At 43.8% G+C, this 17,583-nt stretch overlaps 1 protein-coding gene across 1 annotated transcript in view; it reads right to left on the bottom strand.

Annotated features, from left to right (window-relative positions):
• Positions 1-36: 36 nt before the first annotated feature.
• LOC108796904 (extracellular calcium-sensing receptor-like) overlaps positions 37-17,583 on the bottom strand; it is a gene marked incomplete at its 5' end in the record, with an annotated part of 19,231 nt that continues 1,684 nt past the window's right edge. The window contains 5 exons of the mRNA XM_018568460.1: positions 37-110; positions 8,495-9,118; positions 10,771-10,894; positions 13,584-13,808; positions 16,642-17,478. Coding sequence (XP_018423962.1) covers positions 37-110; positions 8,495-9,118; positions 10,771-10,894; positions 13,584-13,808; positions 16,642-17,478 — 1,884 coding nt within the window. The remainder of the gene's footprint in view (positions 111-8,494; positions 9,119-10,770; positions 10,895-13,583; positions 13,809-16,641; positions 17,479-17,583) is intronic.

Genomic DNA, 17,583 nt, shown 5'->3' with positions numbered 1-17,583 from the left:
CACCCCAGAAGACTGCAGCCAGGGCTAGACTGACCCTCATCCAGCCCGGAGAGCAAGAAGAGGACCTGCAGGAGTTTTATTATGGTGGCCACTCAAATGATCCTGGTAATCTGAAGATTCCAGATGGGGTATGTCAATAGAGGATCAATACGGTTTGGGTATTGCTATGTATGGGCTCTAGTTGAGCAACATTTCTCAACCTTTTTTTAGTCACAACACCTTTTAGAAGTACACAAATTCTTGAGGCACCCTCAGTCTAAAATATCATAGATTTTAGGCGGGAGCCCATGCAAAAATCCACAAAAAAAAGTGTATTTCCCCCTTCACATCGAAGTGCCCTCTTAAAAGTAAAAGATTTCCCCTCCACATTAGGAGACCCTTTGCATCAATAGTCCCCTTCATATCAGGAGCCGGTTTCACATCAGAAGCCCCCTCATTCATATCAGACAAAACCTTTTACATCAGAAGCCCCCTCTTTCATATCAGACCATCCCTTTCACATCAGAGTTCCTGCTTTACACCAGGAGCCCCCTTCACTCTAGTGTACATTCCCCCCTTCACATCACAGTCCCACTACCACAAAATTTGAGGCACCCCTGAGGAAGCCAGAAGGCACACCAGGGTACCATGTCACCCTGGTTGAGAAAGGCTGGTTTAGAGTTAGAAACCATATTTTGCAGAGATGCCTCGATACAGCGGTGTGGCTTGACATGTATCCACAAATGTATACAACGAAAACATCTGTTTTCATCCAGAGTAGCTGAAACAGTTTCATCAGATTCTTTCAGTTGATGGCTTGAAAGTGTGCCAGAGACCCCGTTGTATTGCTCGAGAAATGGCAAAGTGTATTGAAGCAAAAATCACATTATTTTACTTTTTTAAAGTGGCATAAAACTCAGATGTTAAATCTTAAAAATGCATTTAAGTACCTTAACTATCTCATGTTCAGTTTACTCATTTGTACTGAGATTGTAGTCTATCACGGGAGCGAGCTTGGAGTGGTGGCTACTTTAAAACACACACGGGGACCATGGGGAGCAAAAGTACCCCCCTCCAGAAGGAAGGACAGTGTCAGCACCAATTCAGAGATGATTGGAGGATCTACAGCCGACTGATACACAAATAAGATACATTGTTGTTACTAGTTAAGGTACTTGAATGTATTTTTAAGATTTAACTCCTGAGTTTAGTGTCACTTTAAATAAGTAAAATAATGGGACTTTTGTTTATTACACTTTGCCCTTTATCGGAAATTTTTTTTTTTTTTTAGTTTATGAAAATTCAAAACAAAATTGCAAAAAATTAGTCAAAAAGATAAATTGGGTATTTAAAAAAAAAATTAAACAAAGTCATCTTACGTCAATCTCCCTCTCTAGTTTTGCTTCTTTAAAAAAAAAAAAAAAATGGAGTGAAATAAATTAGTGTTTAAAAAAAATAAATAACAAAAACGTTATGAATCTACAAATTCTATCTGTAGACAGATTATTGTTCAGGCTGGAGCTGTGGTGTCAATTCCTGTACAGGCAGTCCCCAAGTTACGTACAAGATAGGGACTGTAGGTTGGTTCTTAAGTTGAACTTGTATGTAAGTCGGAACAGGTACATTTTCCGCCCCTGCCACAAGCTACACAGGACTACAAATTCTAGCAATACTTTATACAACAACCCAGAATACCATCAGCTTTGTATAATGTTGCTGGGATTTGTAGTTCGGTATAGCTGGTGGTATTCAGCATTGGTGTATAATCATTATACAGCAATGCTGAATACCACCAGCCCAGCTACAGTCCCCCAATCCCCCCTTTCCCCCCAAGCCAGCCATCACCCATACACTCCCCAACCTCACCTAACACATGCAGGCTGCAGCACCTCTTCTCCTGTGTCCTTGGCGGCCAGTGGAGGGGAGGGAGCATGGGAGAGGGTCCTCACGATGACCCAAACAGCAGGATGTGGCTGCCTGGCAGTGCCTGCAGAGTCTCGTATTGGCACCATTATGCTAACAGTTCTCCTAAATGAGGAGTGTCACCGACTCAGTGTCACCGACTTTACTGCCGTTCATTGTACAAAGTTTTTTTTACAATGAATCGAAGTAAAGTCTGTGACAGCTGTATGTAGTTGTGTCAGTGCGGGATCTGCGGGTGGAAGAGGCAAGGAGTGGGACTCTGGATCAGCACTAATCTTGGGGGGGGGGGGGAGCAATCGGACCTTCGGTTCGTAAGTACGGGATTTTTGTAAGCCAGGCGTTCGTAAGTCGGGGACTGCCTGTAGTATATTCAGCACTTACCAATAAAAAGATGTCTTTGTTGCAGATAAGTAGTGGACGGAGGAACGGCGTCATCAGAGGACTATAGTTGACCCATTTCTAGGTTTATGGACGTTACTTATATCTCATTGATAAAAGAAAATCTCCCACCGTGTGCTCATTGAATGAACCTGAATCTATTGTGTTACGGCGACGGATCAATCATTCGGGGCCCCAGTTCGGGGGGGGGGGGGGGCAATCGGCCCTCGGTTCGTAAGTATAGATTGTTCATAAGTCGGGCGTTCATAAGTCGGGGACTGCCTGTTGTGTATTCAGCACTTACCAATAAAAGATGACTTTGTTGCAGATAAGTAGTGGATGGAGGAACGGCGTCATCAGAGGTCTATAGTTGACCGATTTCTAAGTTTATGGACGTTACTTATATCTCATTGATAAAAGAAAATCTCCCACCGTGTGCTCATAGAATGAACCTGAATCTATTGTGTTACGGCGACGGATCAATCATTTTGTATAATTCATATCTAAAGGCTCCTTGACCCATTTCTAAGTTTATGGACGTTACTTATATCTCATTGATAAAAGAAAATCTCCCACCGTGTGCTCATAGAATGAACCTGAATCTATTGTGTTACGGCTACGGATCAATCATTTGTAAATATATAGATATTTAAGTTGCATATCTACATATAAAGTTTCACAATCTGTTCCTTCTTAGTGAACGCTCGCTCCTATAAATAGAAAACCACATCCAGATAATGACGGGAGTCGGGCGGCAGGGAACAGGTGAGGAGCCGAAACTCTGTGGACACCAAACTGACATAAATACTGGTTGGGTTTCCTCTCTGGAGATCCTCCGGGGGGGGTGATCGCACCTTCTACCAAATCAAGTGTTTGTTGTGCAGAGGGACATTGTTATGATTACAGGAATTGAGGACGATGACTACACAGCTTCTGAGAATTATTACGGAATCTGAAGATTTCAGAATTTGGGAAATTGCTGGCTAAACGTCGCCGATTGTCCTGGTAATTATAAGGGGATGGTGAGGAGAAGACTCTGGAGAGACCGTAATGATAGATCTTCACCTTGAACTGATTTACTGCAGTGCACAGATCTCCCTGGTGTGGCCGTAGGAGTGTCAGCTGCTGATGCCTTTCACTGATAGTATTACACCGTCAGCACTCATTTCAGGACTTCAGAGCATTCTATAAATTGGTATCTTATCCTTTATTTTATATACCTGATTTTATAGGTTATATACTACAATTTTTTTAATAGATTTTTCTTTCTTCATGTAGCGCTCACCCCTGAAGTGGCTGTTGGATAGAATGGTCCCTCCTAGCTTGTTTAGAGTTTATTGTTGTATTGCTGCCCCAAAAGTGCTTACCGACCCTCCAGTGGCAACCAATAAAACTGATGTCCACACAGAAGATATGATGCTGATGAACTTTTATTGAAGAACTGCTATAGAGGTCAGGGCATAGGACACCCAGAATGTCGTAGACCCCAAAAATGATAGAATGAAGTATTTGCAACCTTCAAAGATAGAGGACCTTTAAGCCGATTGCGTCAATCTGTGTCTTAAAGCTGGCTGTGTAGTAGTTGATGTAATAGCTACCAATCCATTTCAGCAGAAAGCTCAATTTTTCGGTAGGGGATCAAGTTCTAAGGCTCCTACTACCTATTGAAGTCGCTCTCTCTCCTCTCCATCCTCAAGCTTCACTCACTAGGCCTCAGTCTGAGCACATGGTTGTATGTGCTCCTCCTCCTTCCTCTTCTCCTCCTTCCTCTTCTCCTCCTCCTTCTTCTACTCCTTCTCCTTCTTTACCTTCTCCTTCTTCTCCTTCTCCTTCTCCTTCTTTTCCTTCTCCTTCTTCTCCTTCTTCTCCTTCTTCTTCTCCTTCTTCTTCTTCTCCTTCTCCTTCTTCTTCTCCTCCTTCCTCTGCTCCTTCTTCTTTTTCTTCTTCTTGTTACTTTCATAATTACTGTGATTGTATCTGACAGTTACAGTGTTAAAGTATATCTAAACCCAAGAAGAACAAATATAATATATTTTAGCTTACCAATACCTGATGGCTGAATTAGCTTTCCTTTTTTCAGGCTTTCTTGAGTAATTTTCCACTGGTGATCCTGATAGTAACTGATAGCAGCAGGAGAAGCATCGTGAGTGAGAGCATTGGCAGGGAGCACTCTCTACATTGCAAGCTAAGGCAGCAGATGTTTATCTGCATTGACCACCAATGTCCTCCCTTCACCAAAACTAACCACAAATGCCTCCTGCCCACCTCTTCCCCCCTACTGACCATCAATGTCCTCCCTTCACCAAAACTAACCACAAACGCCTCCTGCCCACCTCTTCCCCCCACTGACACAATGCATTTTTTTACCCCACTGACACAATTTGTTTTTCCTTCCCCCCTAATGTTCGCTAATGTCAAGGCATTCTTCTTCCCTATGATTGTTTTTTCTCCCATTGATGCCAGGCCATTTTTTTCATTCCTCTGACCCCCAACACCAGGCATTGTTCTCCTCCCACTAATGCTGGGATTTTTTTCCTCCCACTGACCACCAACGCTGGGCATGTTCTCCTCCCACTGACTACCAACGCTGGGCATGTTTTCCTCCCACTGACTACCAATGCTGGGCATGTTTTCCTCCCACTGACCACCAAGGCTGGGCATGTTTTCCTCCCACTGACCACCAACGCTGGGCATGTTGTCCTCCCACTGACCACCAACCCTGGGCTTGTTTTCCTCCCATTGACCACCAACGCTGGGCATGTTTTCCTCCCATTGACCACCAATGCTGGGCATGTTATCGTCTTGCTGACCACCAACACTGAGCATTTTTTTTCTCGACACAAAATACTTGCACATTTTGGCACACCTACCTCTGCATTGACCTTCCTCCATTGTATTGACTAAGGATTTCCAAGAGAAGCTTCCTGGACCCAATTTTCCTGAGGGATCACTCGCAGTGGTTTAATAATGGGACTCTGACTGATTGAGGATTCCCTCTCTTTCTAAGGTTCAATGTTGTGCTATTGTCATTGTGCGCTGGTGTATGTGCACTTCTAGGATTCATGCTGCCGGACCGCTTCCTAGCACTGCTGTGTAGATGGTTATGGCAGTGATTTCACATGCGGCAGAGGGGGAACAGTAAGAAGTTTCATCTCCCCCACATTACTCAAGCACCCAAAGGCAGCCCTACCTTTAGGTTTATGTGCAGAATAATTAAGGGGTATGTTTGCTGCTGATCATTTAATATTTAATGTGTAAGTTCTACTTTGCCATGTGTCTCTGGTGGATTTGACTTTCAGTCTTGAATGTAGCTGAATGGAGCATGCTCTAGGTCAGGGATAGGCAACCATGGCACTGCGGCTATGGTTAAACTACAAATCTCATCATGTAAGTGTGTTGCTTTGCCTCATTGGACTTGAAGTTCCCCAACAGCTGGAGTACCGAGGTTTCCTACCCCTGCTTTAGATCATCACACCTCCAGCACACACTGTAACATCCCACAATACATTTTATACCTCCTGGGGCCACTGGGATCCTGTCAAACACTTCATAGCCAGAGTTACTGCAGTTCTTTACAGCTATCTTCTGGGTCCGGTACTGCACTGTACTGAGCCACTTCCCTGTTCTCTGAAAACACAGGGGGTCACTCCCCTGGCATAGCAGCCATTTAGAGAATGCCCAGCATTTCAACTATTGAATACAAGGCATTATCTGATTGGACAAGAGGCAGATTGTGATGTCATCACACCTTAACCAATCAGAGAATATGTCTGTGAAGGTTCTCACTCATCCAGGTCATGGTACATCTGTAACAAATAAGTCAAGGCAACTGGACTTGCTGTATTTTTCTTGAAGACGTTTCACTGACCATTCGACCAGCTTTCTCAATTCAGAATGACTTGTACAAAAATTATCTGGGAATAAATATAGTGAATGTCTCTCCAACCCAATGTTTGTGCAAGTAATTCTGAATTGAGAAAGCTGGTTGGATGACTAGTGAAACATCTTCAAGAAAAATACAGCAAGTCCAGTTGCCTTGACTTATTTTTTACAGATACAATCAGAGAATGCTTAGTATTCATTGATAAACATTTTAGCCATTATCTGCATGGCTGCTGTGCCAAGGGAGTGACCCCCTGTGTTTTCACAGCAGAGGGGAAGCCGCTCAGCACAGAGCAGTACGAGAACCCAGAAGATCACGGCCAGCGTTGTAGTAGCTCCAGCTTCTACAGTGCTTTACAGGATCCCCAGGTAGAATATATATATATATTGTGGGGAACCCCAGGGGTAAATATGCATCTTCAACACAGTCCAATATAAATAAGCAGCTTTTATTTCATTTCACTCCATGGCTCCAAGCGCCAACAATCATCCCGCGTTCAAAGGCTGTTAAATTGCGTTGTTTACCCGTATCTTCAGAAACAAATCACTTCTACTGTCGTGGTAAACAACCTGCTTCCCTATTTATAATGGTCTGGCCCTCTAGCAACTTCAGCGCCAAATTATAGCTAATTTGCCTACAAACATCAGGTGGTCATAATAATCTGGCCACTCACTGTGTATAATAATCTGGCCACTCAGTGTATACTTAAACTGGGCCAAGCTGAGGTTCATCTTTAAATGTAATTACTCCCTATTACTAGAGTCTCAAGATACCCTGTTACTGAAGTGCTAATAAAGTGTAGGGATGTAATAACGGCAAGGTAGAGGTGATCTCATATGACCCCCCTCCCCCGAATTACCACTAGAAAAATGTTCCCTTTTACAATTAATAACTGTGATGGCCGCACTCCTCATGTAAAGCTTCACACTAGATATGTCATACCTGTAGCATGCTATTGTTACAATAATAGTATTATGAGAATAATTATAGGACTCTGGGGGAAGACAAAGGTTACTGGAAGAGGACGATGAAACAATTCTCACTGTCAGGAACTATCGGTTCCAGCTCACCCTTTGTGGATATTCGGTTGTCCTTTGTCTCCAGGGCAGGCTCTGTGACTGATGTTCTTCAGCATTGGCTGGGTGCTTTGTGCCTGTGTCATCTAGTGGTTTAAAAATTAACTCTAAGCCCTATCCCTCTTCCCTAATCCCATATCCCATACACCTCCCTTCCTCCCACAACTTATCACTCTGTTAGTAAAAAATAAATATAGAAATAAAACAAAAAACCCACCAAATCTGTGGTTACGGGTCTGAGTCTACTATCCTCTTTATTGAGGAGGAGGAAGTCCTTCTTCATGTCACTGCCAGGGTGACATTATCACTTCCTACTGGCTGTGTAGCAGTGAGGTTCTTTCCGAATCCCAAAGGCTACAGCAACCCCAATTGATTGTAACCACAGATGGGCATAGTATACAGCATTGTATCACTCGTCATTACTTACGGAAGTGGCACCAATGAAGAACATAGACATTGGATTGAAAGTAAAGTAAAAAGAAGTCTTTAGAAAGTATTTTATTTATTAAAAAGTATTGAATGGCTGAGAGGGTTGGAGATGTGATATATATATATTGCTTTGTTGCCTGAACCTACAAACATACTCAAATTCCATAAACAGTTATATATCCTAAGTCTACTCTGCCTATAGCACTCCACCCCATACACACAACAGATAGCCATCTCAGCTCTTGTATTCTACTCATTAAAAACCAATGGACCTTCTTGTCCCATTGGGGCTCTGTGCACTATCACGTATAAAGTGTACATATCTGATAGATGTGCAAAGGGGAACTGAGAGCTAAAAAATCCTCACACATGTCTTATATTTGCTCTTAGATTTTATGTTCAACAAGTATGTCAGAGAATGACTTTCGATCTTGAAAAGGGTGACACGTTGACCAAGGGACTTGCAGTGTTACCTTCTATTATCTGTTCTGTATTACACTTTTACATCAGAGGAGATGGGAAACTGGATAAACTCAGGGACGTGCGGTCAGTGGAGGCAGGTCTTAAGCTGACAGCTTTTTCTCCATGCAGATCGGCTTCTATCAGGTTACACAGCAGGGAAATCCTCCCCGCTCTGTAATTACAGGCAGCGCTGTATCCGGCTTTTGAGAGGTAGTTAGCTTACACAGCAGCGAGCTTCACCACTGCTTGTGTAAGCTAACTTGGTGAGGCAAAAGCTGTCACAGCCTCTACTCTTTGTTAGAGCTCTGTGGATGGCTTGGACCAATGGCAAATCGCCATTGGTCTAAGCTGTCCAATAAAAAACCTCTGATCATGGCCAGAAAGCCCATGAACCCCAGAATCATATAGAAAAATACTTTCTGTCCTTCATTACACTCAAATATTATCTTTTGGCTTTTGTTGTTCAGTATGGGAAAAGGCGGGGAACTGTATAGCCAAAATGAACAAATGCTGATCTGCAAAACAAAACAGATCCCAACAACATTACGAGGGATGGTGGGACCAAGCCATTTTCTCAATGAACTGTTGAGGCTGGTGGCTTTAAAGGCAATGATCACCATGATAGTCTTGGCCAGGACTGAGGAGATACTAATGGAGAAGACCACACTGAAGAAGGTTTGTCTTAGGAGACAACTAAAAGTTGACGGTTGACCAATGAATACCAGGCAACAGAGGAAGCAGAGAATGAGAGACACCAGCAGGATGTAGCTCAGCTCTCTATTGGTGGCTTTGATGATGGGAGTTTCTCGATACTGAATGAAGATAATTAAGATGCTGAGTGTGAAGATTGACAAGATGACAGCTGTTAACACCAGAGTGATTCCCAACGGTTCATCATATGATAGGAACTCTACAGCCTTTGGGATACACCTGTCCCTATCCTCATTGGACCACTGATCGGAGGGACATCTGAAACACTCATCCGCATCTATAGAACATGGAAATTGTATATTAATGCTCAAGATAAATCGCATATTTGATTGCAGTATTTTATAACTATATTGTAAATGATAATCTTAGCAGTATGTGTTAATGTTGTATGATACCTGTTTTAGAGTTTGTGTTATAATAAACACGACAGCCATATATGCTCATCGCATTTACCATATGACCAAAGGTTTCTGGACACTTGACCATCGCACCTATGTGTGCCTATTGGATATCCCTTGTCATCTGCTATAACAGCTATAACACTTTTTGGGAAGGCTTTCTGCAAGATTTTGGAGTATGACTATGGGATTTGGGGCCCAAGTTTTCCAGTTCATCCAAAGGTGTTCAGAAGGTTTCAGGTCAGAGTTCAGAGTAGCTGAAGTTGAGTGGGATACATAATATGAACAGATCAAACCAAAACACCAGAAAAAGTATTTTTCCAGCTGCTGAGATGGAGGCTAATAGAACAATGAAGAGCCCAAATGTGATGGATAGAGAATACAGAGTAAGACATTTTAAGTGTAAAAAGAATGAGGGGAAAAAATGAACTTAATCCCGAGGAGGACAAAGTCTTTTTGTGCATTAATGTGGGCGCACCACAAATTATTTTCAGATAAACTTTACAATAATTACTCAATATTTGTACTCCCTATAATGTCCCATTAAAGGCAAAACCATTGTACACTACAAATCTATTCAAGGTAACCAGAAGTCAATTTGAACTGTAGATTTAAGATATTATATTAGCTCTACATGTGATATTCTAATGTCTGAATATTTCACAGGATATATGTATGATTGATGCATTGTTATATAATATATGGGACGTGTGATACTGGAGTTATGCATCCATTGCTTGGCAGGACATAAATGCACGCTAACATGCTTACTCTTGTGCCAATCAGCACTAACAATCACTAGAGGTAGTATGGGATCCATAATACTGGACATGTCTACTTCTGTAGAGTCCGTACCCATTATTGAGGGGGTAGGATTACCCTGTTGTACCCTGGTTATGTTACACAATGTTTTTTTTTGTTCATGGACATATTACATCAAACAGTTTTACCTGATTATAAAACTGCTCTGTCCTAGCGCACATAATTTGTGGATACATTTTGGATATACTGTATAGTAAGATATACATTTAAGCTCCCATTGTGATTGATGCTTTGCCATTCAAGGGCACCATAACCCAATATCCCAGGCTTTGTAAGTACTTGGTGGCATCTCAATATGGAACCATGCATAATCAAACCGAATAATCCTTTCAGCTGTCACCCCAGAGGCTTCCCCAGGTTGGCTGTCACCCAGTGTGAGCATCAGGTGTCACATTGGCTAGGAAGTCATCACGCACGTGTGTGACGTCATCACGCTAGTGCGTAATGACGTCACGTGCACTTAACTGCTGGTGGCCATCTTGGTAATGGACAGCGGAAAAGAGAGGAGGGGACTTCAGCTTCTCTCGTGCAGTTGTCAGGCGCTCGGTCCATGACCGACTACCTGACTTTTTAGAGGCGGTGACATCAAAATGACTGTCAGTCATTTTGGTGTCCCCCCAAATGATTGTGTCACCCATTGCAGGCCGCACCTCCTGCTCCCTCCTTGTTTCACCCACTTTAAAGGTTCAGCCACTTCACCATATGATACCTGTGTAATTGGTCATCTCTCCCTCAGAGCAGGGGATGCAGTCATAGCAGCAGATGGGTCTTCCTTGCGAAGGGACTTTCCTGTACCCAGGCCGACAGCTGTTACTGCAGACAGAGATCGGCATCTGCAGAGGAGACAAAATCGCCACGAGGGTCCATGATACATGCTAGCCTTTCGTAAAATATAAACTTTTCTTCAACCTAAAGGGGGCAAAAGTTAATTCACATGAGTTCTACCCTGGAATATAGCTGGCCATCGGTGTTTGAAAAAGTGGGGACATGCATTCAATCTACTTGTATTATGATCCCCTTTAGGTCAGTATCTCTCCTGAACAGGAGCAGCCTACTCACACGAGTGAGGGCAGAAAGAAGTGGCAGTCTGAATTACATGGAAAACAACAATAGTTGTGCAAGGGGTTTCTAGATGATTGTTTTTGTTCCCTGAGAATACTCATTTGGGGATGTCATGCACTGCCCCACAGATATAGGAATGTTACCTGATCTAGCCAAAAAGGCCAGGAGACTGTTACCTATCTATGTTGACTTTTGGTCAATGGAAACCTCATGGACGACTCACCTACTACTATTATGTTATGATTTCAGGTATTTATATAGTGCCGACAATTTACGCAGCACTTTACATAGTTGCACATTCACATCATTCCCTACCCTGAAGGAGCTTACAATCTAAGGTCCCTATGTCTCATACATACATAAAGGGACAATTATTTTTTTTTAGAGAGGAGCCAATTTACCTACCAGTATGTCTTTGGAGTGTGGGAGGAAACCCATGCAAGCACAGGGAGAACATGCAAACTCCTTGCGGCTAGTGATCTGGCTGGGATTCGAACCCCCAGTGCTTCAAGGCAAAAGCACTAACCACTACGCCATTATAAAGCAATTACCCACCCATTATCCTATGATTATGCCTAGAGCTGGTTGAAACACATCAGTGGTTAGTATGTGTATCGCTCACCCCCGAAGGAGCCGGTGGATATGAACTAGGGCTCTCCTACCTGTTTTGCCAGCCACCGGCCCCCTTCTCAGCTCCAGCAACACCGACACTTCGGAACAGAACAGGCTCGAGTCGTAGGGTCTTTTTTGCATTTATTTGAAAAGTATCAACTAGGAGAGAGGCTTTGGGATTGCAGGATACCCGAGTAACAATTTAGAGGACTCTGTCTTCTCCCTTAGCAACAGCTTGTATCAGTAGCACAACAGTCCTGTAAGAGCAACCAATAATATGTAGTAGCACAGAGAACAACCAGGAATAGTCCAGGACTTTGAAGGAGAACTGTCACAGGACTTGCAGTGCACCAACTGTCTTGTCTACAGTAAAGTACCTGAGAATAGGATGAAGGATCTCTTACAGGGTTCCGGACAGTAGCTCTCACCAGCTCCTCTGTGACACTCCTCAATAGCAGACATCCCTATTAGATAGCGGCTCCCGGACGCCCGCAAGAGAGAGATTTTATATTTTTTTTTTTATTGTGAAGGTGGCCGACGGCCGCTATCAAAATAAAAAAAAACAGAGAAGGTACCTCCCTGAAATGAGAACGTACCTCCCTGAAATGAGAAGGGCACCTCCCTGAAATAAGGTTTTGCAGGTTGGGATGTCTGCAATAAGCAGATTCCACCTCCAGCCCAGCTTCCATCAGGTTCCTTTCCAGTAGCATCTAATTCTCTGGGCCCCCAGCATCTGCCACATGCTGAGGCCTAAGCCAGGCATCCAGTAGTATTTTAGGCCTCTAGGCCCTCAGCTTCTGCCACATGCTGAGGCCTAGGCCAGGCATCTGTAGCACACAGACCTCCTCCCAGGGAGGGCCCCCAGGGGACAGAGAGAGTTCTGGAAAAAGTCCCCAAACCTTTTATCACCTTCCTTCAACTATACCTCTGAGTAACCCTGCTCAGGGATTGGTCAGAGTCAGATGCACTGTCACAGTCTGAGAATGGATCCTCCCTCACTGTATGCTGAGTCCCCAACCCAGCCACAGGGGGGAAACAATCAATCCACCAAACTCAGGGAATCCTGCAGAACTCAGAGCAAATCAGCATCCAGACTTATTACAGTCCAGATATACACTAAATTTAGTAGTGGCATAGCAGAGGGCGCTACATATGCTTTTCTTTTATTGTCTGTGAAGGTTCTCATTCATCCAGGTCATGGTATATCTGTAAAAAATAAGTCAAGGCAACTTGACTTGTTGTAATTCTCTTGAAGACGTTTCACTGGTCCTCCGACCAGCTTTCTCAATTCAGAATGACTTGTGCAAAAAAATCTGTTGAATGTTGCTCCAAATCCACATAATCTGTTAATTTTCTTTTATTGTTCTGCGATTTTCAATAAAAGTTCCTCCAATTCAAATTGGTCAAACCATTCCTTTATTGAGCTGGCTTTGTATACAGGGGCACAGTCATGCTGGAACAGAAACCAGACTATATGCCACAAGGGTTGAAGCACAACATTTTCTAAAATGTAATTGTGCTGTAGTATTAACATCTCCCTTAACTGTAAACATTCATTCATTTGAAGAGGGGTCATATACTTTTGGCCAGTAAGTGTAATGGTCAGGTGTGTACTTTAGGCCATATAGTACATAATACTTTGCCTGTGTTGGCAAAAATCTTAGCACCGGCCCTGTACATAATCTATAATATTGATTCTATTTTCACTATCACTTTCTTTGAGGATGAGGAGAAGAAAATAGAGCTTCCCCAGATTTCAACAGGCCTTGCAAATGTCAGCATTATCTATGAAGCCACCGAAATCTAACAAAATGGCAGAACGAGTGGTAGAGTGTCAGCATCAATTACCTGTAAAAAGTGATCGTTCCAGAGGATGGCGCTGAAGTTCACACTGATCTTCTCACCCATGGTGGCTTCGGGTTCAATCACCCCTACTTTCACCAGGTTGAAGCTGTCATTAAGGATCTGCATGTTCAAGACATCAGAGGAAGCAGGAAGGTCCCCCTGGGCATTAAACTTCATCATCTGCCCAGACTTTGAGTGGAACTTGGTTTTCTTGAGGTAACGGATCACCTGATTAATTTTTGAATATTTAAAATATTTTAGCCACATTTAAAGCCCAACTGTACGCAGTTAAAAAATCTTAAAACTAGGGATGTCCCGATATCGATACTAGTATTAGTATCGGGGCCGATATCAGGCATTTTCACGAGTACTTGTGAAAATGCCCCGATTCTTAAGACCGATACTGGCCCCTTACATTTTTAAACCACAGCGGCTGCTGAGTTCCCGTGCTTCTGGAGACCTCGGCAGCCTGCTGGGGACCTGGCAGAGCCTGTGCGGTTCTATATCTCTGGCTCCTCCTTCCCGGTGCAGGCACAGCCATGGAGAGCCCCACACAGCACCGTACAGCCCCGGACACCGGCACCAGCTTTAAGCAACTCTCCACAGCATAGCCACTGCCCCACAGAGCCCTGCAGAGATTCACATGCCGCCCGGGTGATACTGCAGCCTTCTGCTCTGGTGAGATGTATTGTGCTCTGGTGAGATGTTTTGTGCTCTGGTGAGATGTATTGTGCTCTGGTGAGATGTATTGTGCTCTGGTGAGATGTCTTGTGCTCTTTGGACATCTGTATTGTGCTCTGGTGAGATGTATTGTGCTCTGATAAGATGTATTGTGCTCTGGTGAGATGTATTGTGCTCTGGTGAGATGTATTGTGCTCTGGTGAGATGAATTGTGCTCTGGTGAGATGTCTTGTGCTTTGGTGAGATGTCTTGTGCTCTGGTGAGATGTCTTGTGCTCTGGTGACATGTATTGTTCTCTGGTGAGATGTATTGTGCTCTGGTGAGATGTCTTGTGCTCTTTGGACATCTGTATTGTGCTCTGGTGAGATGAATTGTGCTCTGGTGAGATGTCTTGTGCTTTGGTGAGATGTATTATGCTCTGGTGAGATGTATTGTGCTCTGGTGAGATGAATTGTGCTCTCGTGAGATGACTTGTGCTCTGGTGAGATGAATTGTGCTCTGGTGAGATGTCTTGTGCTTTGGTGAGATGTATTATGCTCTGGTGAGATGTATTGTGCTCTGGTGAGATGAATTGTGCTCTGGTGAGATGTCTTGTGCTCTCGTGAGATGTCTTGTGCTCTTTGGACATCTGTATTGTGCTCTGGTGAGAAACTGCCCTAACATCATTAGTCTGTGTTGTTTTAGAAAAAATGTCACATGTCCCTTTAAAAAAAAGTATCGGTAATTGGTATTGGCGAGTACCTGAGGGAAAGTACTTGTACTTGGTCTTGAAAAAGGGGCATCTCGACATCCCTATGACATGTAGCAGAACAGGGTACCAAAGTATATGTAGTGCACCATTGCAATTCACAGTACAGCACTATATCTCTCCCTACAGAATATTACCAGCTCTGCTTAACATGACCAAGGCTATTGATGAAGATGGACTGAATTACGTAGTAACATTGACAATACAATACTAATGCTTTGACTTATTTCCACCCGTTTGACTTATTAAGACCTGTGGGTGCCTCTATACCTACTGTGGAATGTTTCACAGGACCACGGGTATAGGATAAGTAGTGCACTATGGGTTTTCTTCCTAATTTATGGAGCAAACTCACAAGCATATTGATTACAAGTTCACGATGGAGCCTGAACATGAATCCTGGGGATCTGTCTCAAACCTAAGTTGTCGCAAACTCAAACCTTGTTCCTAATGGGTATGGGTGGATAGAATCACATGAAGGATCATTGTGTTTTTTTTAGTGGTGGGATTCTCCCATAGTGGATTTGTGTCTCGTACACCTCCTTCAAAGGCCATAACAAGGCATCCCTCACAGCTGAACTCCCCAACTCCCTCCCCTCTATGGCAATTGGGTAGGACATTGTGGTGAAGAATACATGTGTTTGTAGCTTAGACCAGGCCTTCTTAAACTTTCTCCACTCGCGACCCTTTTTGGCGTTGGACAGTGTCGCTCCCCTCTTTCCCCCCAGCGTCGGTCGTGTGTCTCCCCCCTCCCCTAGCGTCGCTCAGTGCCTCCCCCCCAGTGTCAGTCGGTGTCTCTCTCCCCCCTCCAGCGTCGGTCAGTGTCTTTCTCTCCCCCCCCAGCGTCAGTTGGTGTCTCTCTCTCCCCCCCCAGTTCTTTACCCTCCACAGCATCAGTTAGTGCCTGCCTCCTCCCTCGCCCCCTCCCCCCACTGCGCCGTGGACTGATGGTCGGTCGGTGTCTCTGCCATTACCAACTACCACTACCCCCCTTCGCCTCTCACCTTTACCTCCAGCAGCTGTGCTTGACTTATGCTGGGTTAAAGAAAGCTCTGTCAGTGAAGAAAAAAAGCACATGCTCAGGAAGGTACCAAGTGCACAGGGGGGGCCGTGACCTTAACAACTACACTACACTGTCACTGCACATTAAACATTAAATAAAAATAAAGAAATCTTGCTTGCTGCCCCTCACACAAGTACTGGTCGTATCCCCCTAAAGCCGATCCTTGCCGGGGATTTAGATAGCGACCGCCCTGTTCACTTGAGCGACCCTATATGGGGTTGTGACCCACACTTTAAGAAGCCCTGGCTTAGACAATAAAGTCTGATATCTTATCAGCACTATGTCTGCTCACTGATTCTCAACAAGTTACAACTGGAGGGTCTTTTTTGGAAAGACGTCCTCACATGTCATCTACTCTAGACTGCCTTGAGCAGCATTGGCTTCTTGAGAATTGCTGCAACAATTTCTGGCAAATTGTAAAAATCCTTTGTAAAAATCCAATCCATGTGCTATAATCAGAACCAACCAATCAGCAATCATCGGTTTTGTTTAGGGTATTTTTATATAAAAGCTGTTAAATAAAAGGCAAATTGAAAGAGTCATAGTTCAAAACTCCATCTGTAACTCACCTTCCAATGTTGCGCGTCACTGATATTTCCACATGTCCCATAATTATAAAACCCATTTGATCCAGTATTACAGCCAAGCAGTGAATGCAGAGCATGTGCATAGGCATACACAGCCAGGTAGGCATGATAGGTGTAGCTGAGATCATTTGTTTCAAATAACTGGGCGACCTTACTGCCCAGGTCTTCTTCTCTGGTGCAGGTCACATTTGCCTTTATATGGGGAGTATTTGGCCTCTCGCTACCTTCATTAGTCCACTGACAGCTGAAAGCCTTCTCCCAAAATGGCCTAATAAATGGGTAACTTGGGTTGCCAGTTGGATGAAGGTTTAGAAGGAATTCCTCAAACTCTGGCATGGTGCCAGTGCGTGGAATCAGTCCAATTGTCCCATTGAGAACCTTGAAGGCTTTCTTGGAGAGATCTCCGGGAGAAAGTCCAAAATAATCTGAAGCAATAAAGACTTTTCCAGCAGCGCCCTCATTAAACAAAGCATCTAGCAGGGCCTTAATATGGACGTCCGGGCTGTGCAGAACAATCACATTGACGGAGCTTCTTTTAATTACGTCCACCACTCTCTTCATCTGTTTGTCTGAATAACTCAGATGGATCTTCTCGAAAAAAGCGATACAGCCTCCGTTCCTTTTTATCCTATTTTGTATATTTTGTCCACCGTGATGCCCAACGTCATCGTCCGCCAGCAATATGCCGACCCAAGTCCAACCAAAGCTGCCAAAGAGGTCAACAAGAGCCACTATCTGAAGAAGGTTGGGTACCGTGCGGAAAAATGATGGAAATAAGAATTTATTGCTGAGAGTTGGAAAAGTGGACCCATGACTTATCTGTAAAGCGATTAACATTCTTAGCAGAGTGAGGAAGGATTAGAATTGATGACAGTGTTTTTATTGCTATCTATTAGTGATGAGCCGAACACCCCCCCCCCCCCC

Source organism: Nanorana parkeri, unplaced genomic scaffold (genome assembly GCF_000935625.1).
Source record: "Nanorana parkeri isolate BGI_ZX_2015 unplaced genomic scaffold, ASM93562v1 scaffold1192, whole genome shotgun sequence".
In the NCBI taxonomy this organism is placed as follows: domain Eukaryota; kingdom Metazoa; phylum Chordata; class Amphibia; order Anura; family Dicroglossidae; genus Nanorana; species Nanorana parkeri.
This window is presented reverse-complemented; position numbering and strand designations above follow the sequence as displayed.